General features: G+C 49.7%; 1 protein-coding gene across 4 annotated transcripts in view; it reads right to left on the bottom strand.

The window, feature by feature from the left end:
- The window catches only part of HIPK2 (homeodomain interacting protein kinase 2), a 190,394-nt gene extending 184,040 nt beyond the window's left edge, over positions 1 to 6,354 (bottom strand). For 2 of the 4 annotated variants that reach the window (XM_086688795.1, XM_086688803.1), the window contains exon 1: positions 6,143 to 6,354. In XM_086688795.1, coding sequence (XP_086544921.1) covers positions 6,143 to 6,161 — 19 coding nt within the window. In that variant the 5' untranslated portion in view covers positions 6,162 to 6,354. The remainder of the gene's footprint in view (positions 1 to 6,142) is intronic. The other 2 variants (XM_086688816.1, XM_086688810.1) reach the window with 1 other exon arrangement.
- Between the last annotated feature and the right edge of the window lie 11,470 nt (positions 6,355 to 17,824).

Genomic DNA, 17,824 nt, shown 5'->3' with positions numbered 1-17,824 from the left:
AGGAGAGTAAGTAAGATTCTGAGGAGCTGGAAGTAGAGGGTAAATGAATTCAAAGGGATCCAGCTGACGCCGAGTCAAGCGGAAGGTGGCGCTGTTGGGGGAGGGATGGCTACCCGTGCCACAGAAGGAACTCGAAGACTCGGGACTGAGGTGAAGCGAGCTGTTAGCGAGCTGTTAGTTACCAATCCAGCGCTGGTGTATGTAAGTTATTACTTAGATATATTAAAGGAAGAGTCAATTCAACAAATATTTATGAAGTGCCTACGAGGTTTCACGGACTGCACAGCTACTGTGGGGGGTGCAAAGATGAATCAGATTTGGTTCCTGCCCTCTAGGGGTTCCCGGTGATGCAAGAAGCCTGAAGTCATTTTTCTTATGTACACTGTACTAATGAGACCATTATTAAAGAACTGCATTCAGTTTCGACCACCACCATTTTTTTTTTTTTTAATGTGGAGAAACTAGAGAGAGTTCAGAGAAGGGAGGGGACACAGAACAGGCTCTGTGGGGAAAGAGCGGAACAGACCCAGTTATTATCTTCAAATATATGAAAGGTTTTAGAGAAAGGAACTGAGTAAAAGAAAACAGGTTTGAACGATGGCAGCGGAGAACTGGTGGGCCCAGGAATTTTTTTGGCAATCCAGTTACTAGAATCCTGGAATTGGTCACTGAGGGGGGTTCCTAGTGTGGCTCTTCCCTGGGCGCAGCGGGGGGGGGGGGGGGGGGGGGGGGGGTTGGGAGGTTGTTTTGATGAACTGACGATTTCAAGTCATGGACACTGATGCTCCTGAAGGCAGGAGGGATGAACTACATTTCTCCTGAGGTCCTCTCCTGCCCTGGGTTCTACGCTCCTGAGTAGCAGAGCCGGGTTTTCTTCTCCCACAATTCCCTGAGGGATCTATATCCCCACCAGTAAGTACCACAACACAAGATCTCATCCAGGCAGCCAGGCCAGAAATTAATTCTCCAAAAGCCACGGCCGATGCAGGGGTCCGCTTGGTCCACTCACAGCACAACCCCGTAGCCTTAAAGAACAAAAAGTCTCCCAGGGGCGGGTGTGCAAATTAGAAACATATTTGCATTTACAAGGATACAAAATATAAGAAAAGAGGAAGCAATGGTAACGAGGGATGGTGATTTCTAAGGAAATTTGTAACAGGGATTTCCTACATTCAGAAAGACTTGTTTGATCCAAATTAAACATTTTCAAGAGAAAAATGGGGAAACGAGGCCTTCCCTATACAGCTTGAGAAACACTCGCACGTTAAGAATTAAAAACTGGCGCGCACACGCGTCCCCCAAAAAGCATTCCATCTTGAGTCAGGCCACGGTCCGGTGAGCCCACGTGTACTTTTGACTTTCGCTTCCCATACCTCCTGGACTCCTCGAGGAAAGAGCCCCTACGTAAATGCTTGTTAAGTGAATTCATTAAAGATGTGTCCTGTCTGCAGAGCGAGGGGGACAGTGCCCAGCTCGTGGGGCTGTTAGGACAGTGAGTTAATGTGAGTGGGGGGTGCAGCACATTCTAAGTGGCACATAAGTCACACTTCCCGCTATGAACTTCAGGCACCTCGGTTTCTTTTAGAAGAAAAATAAAGACCTCCCTATACTCCAGCTTTTCAGTTTTCTTCCCCCCTGCTCACCCCCCCCCCCCCACACACACACACAGAGTATCACCAAATTAGATGGAACTATTGCGAGTTCGGGCCTTTCACGTTCACACTCTATCGGTGGTTATACAAAGTCGGCTGGCGTTATTCTGAATCCCGTCTCTGACGGCAACCTCAAGTGCCTGAATTGTCATCACAAGACTACCGGAAAGCCCTGGCAAATTACACGTTCAGAGAACAATAAAAAAATGGTCACATATCATACCCTCTTGATCATCACTACTTTGTTCCTTAGAAACCTCAAAGGTGGTTCCCTGAGGTTGGTCTCTACGGGGGGAAGGAAGAGAAATGAGGAAACATAAGAAAATTAAATATGAAGACAGGAGCAGCTGTAACGTGTATAAAGCACCAAGTTTTCTTCTGTAGGAAAAGTGTGTCAAACGCACGATGAGCCAGACGCCGGCGTGGGGCTGGGTGCGTGCCGCCCCTCTTGAGGCTGGCGAGCAGACTGGCTGCACCCTTTCCCCGCCTGCCCCCGGGTTAGGGGGGATCCTGGTTAGGGCTGAAGGTTATCTTTCATGCTCTGGGATACTTTCCCACAGGCACAGCTGCAGCCCCTGAAACTCTGCTGTAACGGTTTGTTTCCTCATTTTTAAAGTGGCATAGAATGTGAGAAATTCTCTACCTGAAACCGGCAGAAACTCAGTGGGAACAGAAATCTAGAAAGGTCACAGAGGGGGGTCAGAAAGGCTCTTTCTTGCGTGGCCGTGGGGGGTTTATTGTCGCTGGTGCCCAAACTGGAAGAGGAAAAGTAGGAGATTAATAATTGAAATGTTGCTATTATTGGTTTTCCAAACTATTTGTGGGTTATTCTTTCCCTGGAGTCATCATGCCTGTAAGCAGTGCAAAAACACAGAAAAATTAAAAAATTTAAAAAAAAAAAGAGGGATTTAACACGCACAGAGAAAATGCCTACAGCCAGGCGCTTTACATATACTCCTTGCTAATGGAGTCCTCGTACAATCCAATAAGGCTTCAAACAGAACAAAACAAAACAAAGCTCAGAGAAGTTCAGTAACATGTCCAAAGTCGTACAGCCAGATTCAAAGCCAGGTTTCTCGGATCTAAGCACTGTGCCACACTGTCTGGAATTGAGGATAAAATTAATGACCCTTGCTTCACTACTCAAATGTGGTGCGAATGAAAACAATATTTATACTTACTCATTTTAAAAATACAAAACACAAACACAGGAAAAGATATTTTAGAACGTGTGTCATCAAATTCTTTTAATGGAAGATGATTCAGAATCCATTTCTTGGTAGGCATTTTGGTAGGTGTCTTTAGACCCATCTGATGAGAGATTTCAGTACGACAGTTCTGGGAAGTCTGACTGTGTAAGCCAATACTAATTGACGTGACACATCTCAGGTATGGTGGGATGTAATTAACTTGGAATGTAGGGTCCCCTAGTTCAGAACCCCTGGCAATACAGACCTATGTGATTGGCCTTTGCACTACATATTGAAAAAAAGCCTTGCTAAGCAAGTTGATGGAGTAAACACAATTGCAAGGCAAATGTTTAACTTTCTAAAGAAAATAAACCTTTTTAAAGAAGTTTACCTTAACCAGTACCAAGTTACTGAAAATTAATGTGCTATTTAAAACCTAACCTTAAAAGCAAGAAGTGCAAGCCTGGTAACACTTGGCTACCCATTAATTCGGATTATCACACATACCCAGAGACGGCATTTCTCTCTCAAGAGCTGGCACTTCAGAATGCCCCACGGTTGCATTCAGGCCTTGACCCAGTATCCCCGCCTGGGGCAAGTGCACCCCATTTAAACAAACAAGTGCACTCCTGAATCCCAGCAGAGATACCTCACCTGTCACTGTACTTCTCCTTAGAAGAACCCCATGTTCGTTTTTTTAGTAGCTCGAAAACAATTAGAAATCGCTCTTCTTGGTGACTTCCCCAGGAAAAAGCCCTACTCCTTCAGGATAGACACAGGGAGTCCGTGCATTGTGACCGGGATATGGTAAAAACCAGGCTCACTGAATGCAGCGGATGTCGCCAAGGAGGGGAAAAGGAGGTCACTGGAGTCTTAGAAGCACTCATCACACGAAATGAATGTAGGTTCCAGCAATACAATCCTTTATAGAGGTCACCTGTCTGTTTCAGAACATGACCAACAGTCTCCTTCAAGAAAGACCCAGGCCTGAGCGTGTGAGGCTGGACTGGTTGAGAAGGGGAGAGGAGAAAGAACAGAAAAAGGATAGAGATGCACAGAAACTCCAGCAGAATCAAAGGGTACAAAGTGTGGGAACAAGGCAAGACTGAGTGAAACCCAGGGCTGAAAGAGGTGACCAGGGAGGTCACCTGCCACAGGGAATGAAGCTTGCAAATAAAAACAGCGAGCTCCTGAGACCTTTGAGACCCATGATCGTTCTTAACCCTTAACACCTTACCCACCCACGATTCTTTATCTGGCGTCATGCACTAAAAGAATGACTTAAAAAACACTGGAGTCAGAACCGGAGGGCCACGTCTTAGCCCCGGGGGTATGGCCTACATTCCGTATGGATTTGGAACGGAAAGGAACAGGAGGAGAACAGCACAGTTCCCAAGCCGGCTTTCTACAAAGTTGACAAAATACATCCCAACCCACATACCCAGCCCCTCCTAAAAGGGAAAGCAGCCGTTTACTATAGTTCTGAATTCATTGCCAAGTTCCTTCTCTAATGCTCACCCGGAGTGTCCAGCAGAGGGAGTCTCAAGGAGGTACTTAATAAAGAGAAAATTGTTTCATTTTAACACTCCATAGACAGTGGGAGCATTGACTGTAGCCCCCTCCCATAGACACAGACGAACAATGAAGGCCCGACATGGGCTCTCCTAGCATGTTCACAGAGCCACTGGCTCGTTCTATTCTGCGTGGTGGAGTGATCAGAAATTTCGTTTTGTTTTGTCGAACGGTTAAATGGACCTTGTGTTCTTCAGAATCAAAGAGGAAAGCCCCTGGAATAACATCTCTCTGTTGCCTTCTAAACAGCCCCTTTGTTTCTAAGAGAGTCTGAAAAAAAATATTTACAGTCCATAGGTTATTTACAGCCTCATTATCCAGGGCCTGACTGGTAACTTTATTCCATCCAGAAACCAAATTCATTTGGAGCCCTGGAACTAATAACAGATTTTCTTTTCAGATAAGTTTTTTTTTTTTTTTTTTAAATCTGCCTCTTGTAACAGAGATAAAACTATTAATGCGTTCCCTGTCTCACTCGCCAGCACTGTTCCCGGGATTTATAGAAGGATTAAAACCTCCTCTCCCCGCCCCTCCTCTCTGCTCCACACAAACCCTTTCCCCTCTCATTTGCTATTTCATCCACAGAATATCTGAACAAAACCGAAAGAAAGCCAGATGGACTGACGCTAAAAGTATGTAAAGGCTGCTATTTCAATGATTTCATGAGAAAAACATTTTCACGATGAAATGACTGAAAAAAATCGGGCACCCTTTGGCTTAAAATTCCTCCTACTACAAGCACACAAAAACACACCGAAGTGTAAAAACTTAGTTGATTCTGGTTTGATTTCTGGCTGGAAGCTGACAAGAACCGACTGGAGAGAAGCGAAACGGAGAGGGAGGGCAAGGGGAGTGGAGTGCTTTTTGCCCTCCGTGCTTTTCTTTCTTCCTAAAGACAGTCAAATCGGGAAAATGACCCCACGCCAGGTGAAGGTGCACCGCGCAGGTTGAGCCAGACCCACCGAGGGAAACGTCTCGGCCGCCTCCCCCCCGAGCCCCCCCCCCCACCCCGACTTGAAAAGCTCAACTACATTTTCCCTTCCACACGCTAATGCGGGGAGATTTTAGCCAATTTCATTGTTCTGCCTGGGTCTGAAATGGACTTTTCATCCGTACCGCCGTCTCATCACCTAGCCCCATACATACATTCCCATCCGACAGCCGTCCCCCCCCCCCAAAATCAGAGGCTCGCGAAGAATAAAGGAGTGTGGGGAGGGAGTGGAGAGCAGCGGAAAGGGGAGCCGTGGGGACAGAGTGGGAAGATCACCCTAAAGGTAATTTTCCGGGGGGGGGGGGGGCGGTGCGCAGGGGAGGGGGGAGGATGAAAGCTAAACCGCATCACCTTTATTTACCCCAAATAAATGAAAAGCACAGTCACGGGTCTGTCTTTTCCCAGGCGCCCCCTCCCAATTTCTTTTCTTCGGGCAGGAGCCCACCCTCGCACCCCCCCCCCTCCACCCCCCGCCTCTTTCTCCACCCTGGAAATAAGATCCTGTTAAATTCCGGATCCCGGTCGTGCCGTGGGCAGGGGAGGGGGCGGCGGGGAGGGGTCGGGAGCCGGTTAAAGCCCCGGGGGGGTGGGGCGCCGGAGGCCGGGCGCCCGGGGGGCTGCGGGCCGGGGGTGGGGGGGACGGCCCGGCGAGGGGCCGCGGGCAGAACAAAGCTGCGGGGGCCGCGGCGGCCGGGCGGCGCTGGGCGAGCGGGGTCGGCGGGCCGCGCGCCCCTTACCTTCGTACACGGGGGCCATCGGGGCCGGGGTGTCCGCGGTTCATGGCAACGGAGAAGGGAACGCGGCGCGCGAGCTCGGCCCCCCCAGCCTCAGTCGGAATCTGCCATCTTGAGCCTGTGTCTCCGCTCTCGGCGCAGCCGGGGCCGCCAGCGCCCGCATCACCGCCTCACTTGGCCGGCGCCGGGGGAGGGGGCCGGGCGCCGCCGCCGCCGCCGCCGCCGCCGCCGAGGCCGGGCCCCTGCGCGGGGCTCCGGGGCGGCCGGGGCGGGCGGGCGCAGCGGCCGAGGCCGAGGGGCCGGGCGGCCGCGGCCCCCGAGCGGGTCCGCGGTGGGGCGGGAGCCGGGGCGGGCAGCGCGCGGCCAGTGCCCGGCCGGAGCTCAGCTCAGCATGGCTGTGTGTGGGGGCTTCGGCAAAAGTTGCACGGGAGGCGGAGGAGGGGCGGGCGGAGCCGGGAGGAGGGGCGGGGGCGGGGGCCGGGGGGGGGGGCGGGGGCGGCGGGCCGAGCGCGAGCGAGCGAGCGAGCCGCGGAGCGCGGAGTCCGCGCGCAATCGAGCGCCGATGGCACGGATGCGAGGCGGGGAAGGCCGAGCGGAGGGCAGGAGCGGCGGGCCGGGGCGGGCGCGGGCGCTGGGGGCGGGGTGGGGCGGAGCGCGGGGGGGAGGCTCGGGGCCGCCGCGGGGCTCGCGGGCAAGGTGCGCGCAGTTGCGTTCCGCCCGGCCGAGGACAGCGGGTCCGCAGGGGTGGCAGCCAGAAGTTTGTGTGCGCGCGCGAGCGGGGCGGGAGGGCAGAGACGGGAAGGGGGCACCGCCGGCGGAGAGGCTCGCCCGCCTGGCCCGGAGCTAGGTGTGCAATGAATGGAGGGAGGGGTGGGCGCTCGCCCGCCTCCCGGGAGGGTGAGTGAGGGGAGGAGCTTTGGAAATGCACTTGGGGTCGGAGGGTGCAGAGCTGTTCCGCGCACGCTTCAGACCTGCAGCCCCCGGTGGTGGCCGAATTCCTGCGGGAATCCGGCTTGCAGTGTCCTGGGCGGGGGCGGGGTCGGGGGGGGGGCGCGGCTCCGCCGCCGGGACGGCCGTTCCCAGGCCTCTGCTCTTCTCCACGCGCTCCGATCAGGGCTTCAAGTAAACGTCTCCAAACTCCCCCCAGCCTGGAGCCTTCTCCAGGGTCACTTCAGCTCCCTCCTGGATTCTTCCATAGGATGCCCAGCCATCGCCTCCAGCGTGAGAAGACTTGGGGCCAAACTCTGAAGCAGTGTTTTTAAAACTGTGGATCGGGACACATTAACTGATCATAAAATTAGTTCAGGGGATGGCGACCACCTTAAAAAAAAAAAAAATCGAAATGCAACAGAATAGACAATATTAGGATCCGTTGCTGTGAATGAGCGTAACTATTGTTTCAGAAACCTTTTGTTTCCATTATACAATACTGGACACCTGTACTGGACCATGATGTAAATTTTATTTCCTACTGTGGGTCAAGGATCAAAAAAGCTTGAAATCTATACTTTGGGGGCTGTAACGTAACGATCACTGTACAACTTTCTTAAAAACAAAGCCATGATTTTCTCACTACTTATTCTTGCCAACCTCCATACCCTCTGACCCCCACCCCCAAGCCCCACAAGAGGGAAGCCCGTTCACACACTTGCCCCGTTTTGTTAGCGAAGCACAGTTCCCCCTTATCAGGGGGACCTTTGACTCCACTATCTTCTTTGCCCCTATATTCAGTGCTATGCTTTCCACTGCTTCTCTTAGCCTCATGTTATCACATTTGCAGAATCCTGGACTACGACTGCTAAAAAGAGCCTCAGACATCCTCTGGGCCAGGCCTGCCCTTTTAGAATTGAGAAAATGAGGCCCAAAGAAGTGAATTTCGCTCAACGTTGCACGCTATTAAGTCTCAAGGTTACATCTTTTGGCTCCCACTTTGGTGTTCTTTGCTCCACACCATTCATTCGTTCCTTTCTTTCTACCCCGACTGCTATCCCTAACTGATCTCAGTCCAGTTCCCCCTAAGCACTGTCACCTCCATAACACGCAGTTCTGACCGTGCCGTGGACCTGCCGACACCCTTTGCCGAGGTTCCCAGTTCCTTGGCTCGGAATCAAAGCAGGCAGGCCCCGACTTACCATTCCAAGCACATGAGTTCAGCAAGTCACTGCCTCTCCAGCCAGACTGGTTTATTCATGGTCTTCTGCCAGCCTTGCCCATCTGTGACTTTGCCCAAGCTGCTACTTTCCCACCAAGGGCACCTTCTCTGTCTTTTCTCTTTAACCAGATTCTACCTGTGCCTGACAGTTTCCTCCACAAAACAGCCAGAGGCAGCATGAGATTAAGATGTACCTGGGTTCCGATCCCAGTTCTTCCACTTAGTAGCTGTGTGAACTTAGTCAAATTGCTTAACCTCTCTGAGCTTCAGTTTCTGCAACGCTGTTGCATTGAGAGAGTAACGGTATCACTATTCTTCCCTCATGACCTTTACTGTACAGGTGTTATCTCTCCGCCCCTTTCCAGTGCTACCTGATAGAAAATGCTGCAGGGATGAAAATGTAACCATTCGTGGCTGTTGAGCACATGAAAGGTGGCTAATGTGACCGAGGAGCTGAATTTTTCGTTGTCATGGCCACGTGTGGCTAGCGGCTCCGCACCATACTGGATGGTGCATCTCTAAAGTGCACCTTCAACAAGGGCAGAGACAGTGTTGATCTTGCTTGGCCTTATATCCCCAGCAACGAGCACATCGCCTGGCACATGGTAGGTACTGGACGAGTGTTAGTTGAGCGATGATAGCTGCCATTTAACATGTGCTCGTTTGTGTCCAGCACAACACCGAGAACTTGGTAGAAGTTATTGGGTCTAGGACTTTCCACGGCACCTGGGGTGGGACTGGTCTGGAGACAGAGCTTGTATAGAGTGCTGGCAGACAGTAGAGGTTCGATAAGAGGTGGTTGTGATTATTTCGAAAACCTCCATGGGACTGACCTGATTTTTATCTCTCCTTCTTCTAGGCTTACAGAACAGTTCCTGGCATGCACACTCTGCTGCCACATGGCATCGCCCAGCCTAGATGGCCGACCCCCCCCCCCCCCCCCCCCCCGCTTCTAGGGAGGCGATCTGTTCCCCCATAGCTGGCTTGGCAGCATTCTGGGGCCAGGTCCATGGCATACTCATTTGGATGCCCCTCTGCTCAGAGCTTGCACTGATTGGTGTTGAAATAATTGCCTCTAAACCCACCCCAGTTGCTCTTAAGCCATGAGTGATTCCAGGCCATGTTGGTCTCTGGGATGCTCCCTCCATCCTCCCCAAATTCACATGTTGAAGTCCTAAACCCTGGTCCCTCCGAATGTGGCTCTATCGAGAGATAGGGTCTTTAAAGAGGTAATGCAGAGGCGCCTGGGTGGCTCAGGTGGTTAAGCATCCGACTTCAGCTCAGGTCACAATCTCGCAGTTTGTGAGTTCGAGTCCCACATCAGGCTCTGTGCTGACGGCTCAGAGCCTGGAGCCTGCTTTGGATTCAACCCCCCCTCTCTCTCTGCCCCTCCCCCACTCATGCTCTGTCTCTCTCTGTCTCTCAAACATGAATAAATGTTAAAAACAATTTTTAAAAAAACAAAGAGGTAATGCGGTTAAAAAATGAGGTCATTCGGGGGGGCCCTAATCCAGTATGGCCGGTGTCCTTTCAGGAAAATTCAGACACAGACGCGGACAGGGAAGACCACAAGAGACACAGGGAGAAGGTGGCCATCTGCAAGCCAAGGACAGGGGCCTGAAAAGAAACTACACCTCCTGACATGTTGATCTCAGGCTTCTGTCCTCCAGGATTGTGAGAAAGTAAATTTTGGTTGTGAAAGCCACACGGTCTGTGGTGCTTTGGCATGACAGCCCTAGGAAGCTAAGATACCCCCACAGGAGGTGAATTAAAATGGAGAAAGAGCACTTGGGTCAAGTGCCAACATCTTGAGAGGAGTCTCCTTCCCACATGCCCACCTTGGGCATGGAAAGTGAGCCCCACGACAGGAGAGCAAAAGGGAGCGAAACAAGGAAGATCCCCACCTTCTCTTCGAACTACTGACTAAAGCTGCCCCATTACGACACACAACTTCGGTAAGAAGCATTCAGCTGAGCTAGCCTGCTTGGCCTTGCATGGTTGGGGAAAGGTTATTTAAGTGAATTTAGATTAAAAAAATTTTTTTTTAATATTTATTTTTGAGAGAGACAGAGCACGAACGGGAGAGGGGCAGAGAGAGGCAGACACAGAATCTGAAGCAGACTCCAGGCTCTGAGCTGTCAGCACAGAGCCCGATGCGGGGCTCGAACTCAGGAACCGCGAGGTCATGACCTGAGCCGAAGCCAGACAACCGACCGAGCGACCCAGGCGCCCCAGATTTTTTTTTTCTCATGAATTGGCAGGTTGAGTACCCCTATTTGTCTCCCTTCCCTCCGGTGACTGCAGTCAGGTGGGAACAGGGTTATAAGCTCACAGTGAATGGCTGAAGGAGGGTGGGAGATCAGGAAGGGGACAGAATCTGAGACAGAGCCCCAAGGAGCTGAAGTATCTGAAGTAAGGGAAGAGGAGACAGAACTCCCTGTGGAGGAGTGGAAAGGGAAGGAAGACGACAACCTAAACTTAGAATGACTCTTGGACATGTGGAAAGACCGCCACAACGGGAGATATGGTTGGCAGCGCTGTGCGCTCATGAGAGGTCGCATGAGACGCACACGGGGAGGCGTCCACTGGATTTCGCAACAAGCTTACATTAGTGACTCTGGGGAGACCACTTCTGCGGGAAATGCAGGGAGGGTTCTTCAGTTCAGCCTGAAGAGGATGTGCAGTGTTTTGGTCGGTGGAGGGGGGAGGGTGAGGAGGGTTCTGGAGGCTCCGGAAGAGGGCAGTAGAGAGTATTCCAGGTAGAGAGCTTGCAACCAAAGCCACAGGGTGAGACAACGAGCCAGGTCCAGGAGCTATCACATCTGGCTAGGTTAGTAGGCACTGCGTTACATTTATTCAATAAACACCTTAGCACTTAGTGTTCTAAAAAGTTTACAAATATTCACTCATTTAATACATCTGTTTTGTTTTGTTTTGTTGTTTGCACCGCATGGAACTCTAGGTTGCCGTAAGACCATGTGACTTCAGTGTCTTTTAAGACGCATAATAAATGCAAGAGAACCGCAGAGGATTTACTAGTCATCGACGCCAGTTACCTCTTCCCAATGTGTCTTTTCTATAAATGGCATGAGTAATACCTTTCTCGGGGGTTACCAGACGTGGAGGGAGTTTTGAGCCGGTTTCAAGTTCATTTTGCTTAAAGGGCGGATGACAAATGGCCTTTTCTTCATTTATGCCTCTGGTTGTGAAAATGCGTAACATCCCAGTATCTTCAAGACCACAAGATGGAGGTATTTGTCCTTGGGGTGTATATATTTAGGTATTCGTGTCTTGTTATCGCTCTCTGGGTGTTTCTACCGCAATATCTGTGCAGGCTGTATCTTACCTGGACTCGGTGTGCGATGCTCCTGTTGGTCCTTTCTGTGTCGGAGCCTGTGGTCTTGTCTTTGGGGGATATGCCTGGGGAGAGGCGGTTCACTTTCTCAGGCTCTGTCTTTCAACATCCTGCCTCTCTTTTGGTCTCTGGCCCTATGTGTGTCTGGTTGCCTCTCTCTTGACAATGCTTCGGTCTCGTTTTCTTTTTCTGTGCATCCTCCTGTCTCTTCCACACGTGATTTCTTATTTCTCTCCTCTCCTCTCTTTATGATTGATTTCGTAACAAGTCACAATATTGACCTACACTTGTTTTAGTTACTTCAGAGAAATCACTTCATGTTTCTGCTTTAAACCTTTGATTGGCTTAAATGACACATTTTGTAATAGACTGGTGTTTAATAACTGCAGGACTCCTTAAACAAAGGACAGGAGACTGACAGAGGATGTAAAAGAGTACACATTGCATTCAAGTTAGGAACAATAGGGGCTCTGGTTTTAAGGGCAAAGGGTAGAGCGTGACTTGGCAGGGCGAAGGGAGTGTGTGGAAAATGGCGGTCTTGGAGAAACCGCACGGGCAAAATCAGGGGAATACAGAAACATTATTCATTTTCTGCTTCTGCTCCTAGAAGAAAAGTGATCAGACACCTGATCAGGGATACAGGAAAGGCAAGGAGAGGCCAGAACAGCATTGGACAGAAAGGAGTCGTGGCCAAAAGAATAAATGCCCCCAGTCTCTGAATGTAAAAGAAGCCGTGATGTCCGGAAGATAGGGTGATTTTGTTGAGGTTTCGGGAATGGCAGATTAGGACGGATTTGCACCCGAGAAGCAGTTGAGAAGCAATCTCTGCAGAAGAATTTCTGTGATGAGAGGAGACGGGTAACAGCTTGGTTTGTCTGACATCAAGTCTAGGCTGGACAAAGTAGGCAGAAGTGGCACGGAGGGAAGCCTCGAGCTCGAGCGGGTATAGAGAAGAGGGTAGACACAGGAGAGCTCTTTCAAAAGCCCGAGGATCCTGTTCAGCCAAGTTAAGCCTAACTCACTGATTCCTCAGTGGACCTGTATGTTTCCGTGTCATGTCAACCTCGTACTGTAAAGTTACCTCTCCCTGGCAGGAAAGAGCTTGTCCCTGTGGGGCAGCCCCTGGAGGGAGGATGGTCATCACAGCAGAGGGCTGTTGGGGCCGCCTCTGCTCTGAGGTTGCCAGTGACCTCTCCCATGCCAAATCCAGTGCCCTTTCTCAGCCTCTCCCCTGCTTGATCTCTAAACAAACATTAGTTAGACACTGTTAATCCCTTCAACCTTCTTGAATCAATCCCTTCCCTTGACCTTTCTTAACAGTGCACTTTTAAATTTTCCCTTCAACTTTCCTGGCCATTCCTTCTTTCTTTCTTTCTCCCTTCCTTCCTTCTTTCCTTCCCTTCCCTCCCTCCTTCCCTCCCTCCTTCCCTCCCTCCTTCCTTCTTTCTTTCTTTTCTTTCTTTCTTTCTTTCTTTCTTTCTTTCTTTCTTTCTCTCTCTCTCTCTCTCTCTTTCTTTCTTTCTTTCTTTCTTTCACCAAGAAATTCAACTCATCAAATGTTCAATGACTGCTTTCCATGTGTTAGATTCTAGAGCAGGAGCTGAGAGTATAAAAGGGAAAAAGCCACAGCCCCTGCTTTCAAGGAGCTCAAGTTCAAAACCACCAGGTAAAGTAGAATACATTACAGTGAGTGCAGCAGTGAAAGGGTGCACATGGTCAGAAGCTAATGCAGAGGGACAAATGGCCAGGAGGGTGTGTGTCTGTTGTAATTAATTTATTTCTATTTTGAGAGAGAGAGAGAGAGCGCGCGCGTAAGCAGGGAAGCAGGGGAGGGGCAGAGAGAGGGAGAGAGAGAATCCAAAGCAGGCACTGCACTGTCAGCCTGGAGCCCGAAGCGGGGCTTGAACTCATAAACTGTGAGGTCATGGCCTGAGCTGAAATCAAGAGTCAGACGCTTAACCAACTGAGCCCCCCAGGTGCCCCAGGGGTGTGTTGATAGTATGGGAGGAGATGGCCCACCTGTGCCCAGGAGCATGAATTCTGGCAGGGAGAGAGCACGTAGAAAGTCATGTGTGTTCAGGGTCTGTGCGAAGTCAGAATATTGCTAAACACCAAGAACCAGGCCCAGGCGGTGGTCAGGAATGTGGCTGGAAGGAAAGGCAGAGTCTTGTATTTGCCAAGTCAAGGAATGTCTTTATTCTATACGTACCAGGTGTGGGGAGAAAACAAGTTCAATTTTGAACCTGTTGGGTTTAAGGTTCCTACGAGATATTGAGATAGGGATGCTCATTTGCCAAATGAGTGTAGGAGGCTGGAGCTCAGCCAAGTTTTTAATAAGAGAGAGAAATCTGTTTTTGAGTCATCAGTATATCATGGGGAGCTAATCCATAGGCGTGAGGTGACCACACAGGGAGAGGTTACAAGGTGTCAGTTCTCAAAGTGTGGTCCCTGGGTCACCTGCACCAAAACCCCAAAGGGACTTTCTAAACACGCGGATTCCTCAGGCAGAACCCCAGGCCTACTGACTCAGGAAACTCTGGCGGTGGAATCTGGAAATCTGCATGTAAAACTCACTCTGTAGGGGATACAGTTGTCACAGAGATATTCCGGCCACCGGTATGGAATACCCCCTGGTGTGAGAAGTTGGAAGCAAAAGCTGCAACTTGGAAGGGAGAGACCCAGTCACCTAGGGGCTGCGTGGTTTCCTCTAGGGTCCACGGCGCTAACCCAGAACCCCGACATCTTGGAGACGAGGCACTGACTTCCAGGCTTTTCCTCAAGTGAGAGAAGTGAGGTCTGGATTAAGCTTACCTTTACCCGGGCCTCCTGTTACTTACAGCATCTTCATTAATATAAGGAAGAATTTAATTTTGTGATTCCCAGAGAATATATTATCGCAGTCCATGTGTAGATCTTTCAAACAGACCTCAACCGCCCGAAAGTGTAATTTAAAAAAGTCCAAAAACAAAAGATCTCTTGGCACACGATTCTGAGGATTTTCACCGTACGTGTGAGAGGAATGTGAATTTTTCAAGGATTTCTCTTGAAATACGGCAGTATCTTCAGCTCACATTCCATTTGCCCTAGGTGATGCACTTCACATTCAGAAACCGCCCGATTTGCTTATCTTTTCTGTGGAAGACTTATACTGCCTGGCTGGCTCGAGCAAGTTTGTCTGGTAGAGCTGGACGTCTGAGCAACAGAAAGTAAGATTTTAAACAACATATTCTAGAATTTCCTTGTGCTCTTTCGACAAGTGAGTTTGTTGATTCCCAACTTTTGAATGTTAAATCCTGTGTTAAGTAGCCCCTGGGGGGAGGGGGGGGAGGGCGGGGAGTACCGGGGAAGGGCCAGAGGCCTTCCATTGGTGAAATAGGCTGGCATCGCTCGGTGCCTGAGTCCCAGCCAGGGCTGACTGAGGATGGCCGAGGGAAGTATGTGCTAGAAACAGGTTCAGCAGGACATCAGGTATGAGACTGACCCTGCCCACTTCATTTAGCATTGCAACTATCCCTCCACCCCCACAGTGTCCTCCGCTGTACCTCGTTTCCCCTTGCCTGGTGGTCTCCACCGTTTCTGTTTTGTGATCTCCTTTGGCAAGTCTGGTGGAGCCTAGGGATCCCTTCTCACAATGATGTTTTAAAATGCCTTCAAAAAAATACAAAAGGTTACCAAAGAAACTAATCACATTGTGATACAGTTTCCAAATGTATGTTTCTTTACTGATACATTAAATAACAAGCTGTAACTGGAGGTCCAACAGCTACAAAGTAGTGACAAGTATGAACAATAGTTGAACATATCTGTAACAACTGTGGATACAGTATAAAAACTCCTGTGACTTCCACTGGTAACAAATTCACAAGTACTGCCTTTATTTTTTGTTGGTTGCCTACAAGATTTGAAAGTCTAAGGGGAATGAGAATAAACAAGTCATTTTCCGCGCCCCCATCCAAGTTCCCAGACCCCCTGAATTCTATCCACGAACGCCTTGTGGATATCTCCCATTCTGCTATCTTTGCACAGTATTTTCATCTTCTGACATATTATTTACATATCTCTTAAGTTTTTTTTTTTTTTTTTTTTTTTGGTCTGATTCTCCCTATTAAGATGCAACTTCCACTAAGTCAGGAGCCTTTGTCTGTTTTGTTCACTGATGCGTCCCGAGTTTCTAAACAGTGCCTGGCACTTGCTGGAGGCTTCATAAATACTGGTCAATGAATCAGGCCAGCATCTGAGTCCAGGCAGGATGGCAAAGAGTTATCTTGTCTTCTTTTTCTTTTTCTTTCTCTTCTCTTCCTTCTGTTTTCTGTCACTTTTACAATCTCTCTCTCCTTTCCTTTCTTATTATCCTCTATTTGTTTCTCTCTCGTTCAAGAAATTCATTTGGCAAGGATTTACCATAATAAGAGAGACCCAGACTTGGGGCTTCTAGAGCTCATCACCCACTGGGCAGTGGCTAAGAACATGGCCTTTGGAGTTGGGAAAACCCAAGTTCAATGTCTGCTGTCTGACCGTGGGCAAATCTCTTAACCTCTCTGTGACTTAGTTTCTTTTACATCATTTGGTCATTCATCCATTAATCAGGGGAGGGCTTCCTAGGTGCCTGCCATTGTGCCAGGCACTTGAAGTCTAGTGGGGAGACAGATGAGGAAATGCACAATGTCATGACAAGTGCTCTGATGGACAAAGGACAACTGCTGTAAGAGGGTAACTTGTGATATCTTGAACCCCATGAAATTTGGTCTTGGTGCACTGCCATAGTCAAGAATAGTTCATTAGCTCCACCTACTTTTGGATGAATTCCATTGGCTTTTGCATTTCTGGAACAACACTAATGGGAATTCAAGTTCATAGCGCAAGACAAGCATTATCAAATCTTCCTTTATTCCACCCCAGACTTCATTTCCTTCTCCCAGACACCCCAGGATTTCAGTGTGCAGATTGACTAAAATTCTTACCTTCCTTTTGGGGCTGAAGGAAGGGGCAGGGCTGAAATATCGGGGCTGGAGATTTCAGGGTTCTCTTTGGTAGACAGCATAGGAGAGAGGGCTGTGCAGGCCCCCTCAGCACTAATTTTGCCTAGACCCAGGAGCACCCAGGATGAAGGACACCCTGAAGGGTGAAGCAGGAGGGGGAGGGTTTCTGGCAGCATGAAGGTCTGGAGAGTGAGAGATCTTAGTCCTTAACTGGGGGAAATTCAGTCTGTGTGGAGCATAAGGGAGGACTAGGAATAGCTGGCAGGAGGAAGAGTGATGGTGAAGGCGGACAGGAGAGGTCAGAGGGGTAAGGGCGTCAAGTCACCCAAGGCATTAGAGACTTCATCAATGAGTTGGGATTTTTCCCAGAGATAATGGGAAGTGAGGGAATGACAAGATCCCATCCAGGTTTCAGAAGCCCCTGTTGGTGACAGAGTGGGAATATGTTGGAGGGCCACAAGACCGGAAGACAGGGGGACCTGGGCATGGGGATGACAACAATTAGGGGAATGACTGTTTGCAAAACACACTCCACAGTTGGAGCCTGCAGGACGTAATGACCCATAAAAGGGGGAGGGGGCAGTGTTATGAGTTCAATTGTGCCCTCCCCCCCAAAAAGGAGATAGGTCGAAGGCCTAACCCCCCAATACCACAAACTGTGACCTTATTTGGAAATTGGCCTTTGTAGATGTAATTCACTAAATTAAGATGAAGGCATATCAGAGTATGAGCACAGGCCCTCATCCAAGATCATAGGCATCTTTGTAACAACACAGCACATGAAGACAGAGACACAGAGAGAATGCCACGTGAAGACGGAGGATTGGACAGACATGTCTCCAAGCCGAGGAAGGCCGGAGGTGGCCTGAAAACCTCCGGAAGCTAGGAAGAGGCAAGGAAGGACTCCTCTACAGGCTTGAGAGGGATCGTGGCTCTGAGGGCACTTTGGTTTCTGACTTCTACCCTTCAGAACAGTGTGATGATACATCTCCGGTGTTTAAGCCACTCAATTTGTGGTACTTCGTTACAGCAGCTCAAGGAAATTAGCAAAGGGTGAAGTTTAGCTACACCAGGACCGTGAACGTTTAGGCTACTCTGAGCTTTTATCATTACAAACATGACAGAGCAAGAAGGATTGGGGATGAACAAACAACAGGAACAACACATTAAAAGGAAAACCAGAAAATGCTTTAAATCAA

The sequence above is a fragment of the Puma concolor genome, chromosome A2, assembly GCF_028749965.1.
Source record: "Puma concolor isolate L17-30 chromosome A2, mPumCon1.1.hap2, whole genome shotgun sequence".
Lineage (NCBI taxonomy): Eukaryota > Metazoa > Chordata > Mammalia > Carnivora > Felidae > Puma > Puma concolor.
The sequence above is the reverse complement of the archived record's forward strand: the minus strand, read 5'-3'. Positions and strand labels throughout refer to the sequence as shown.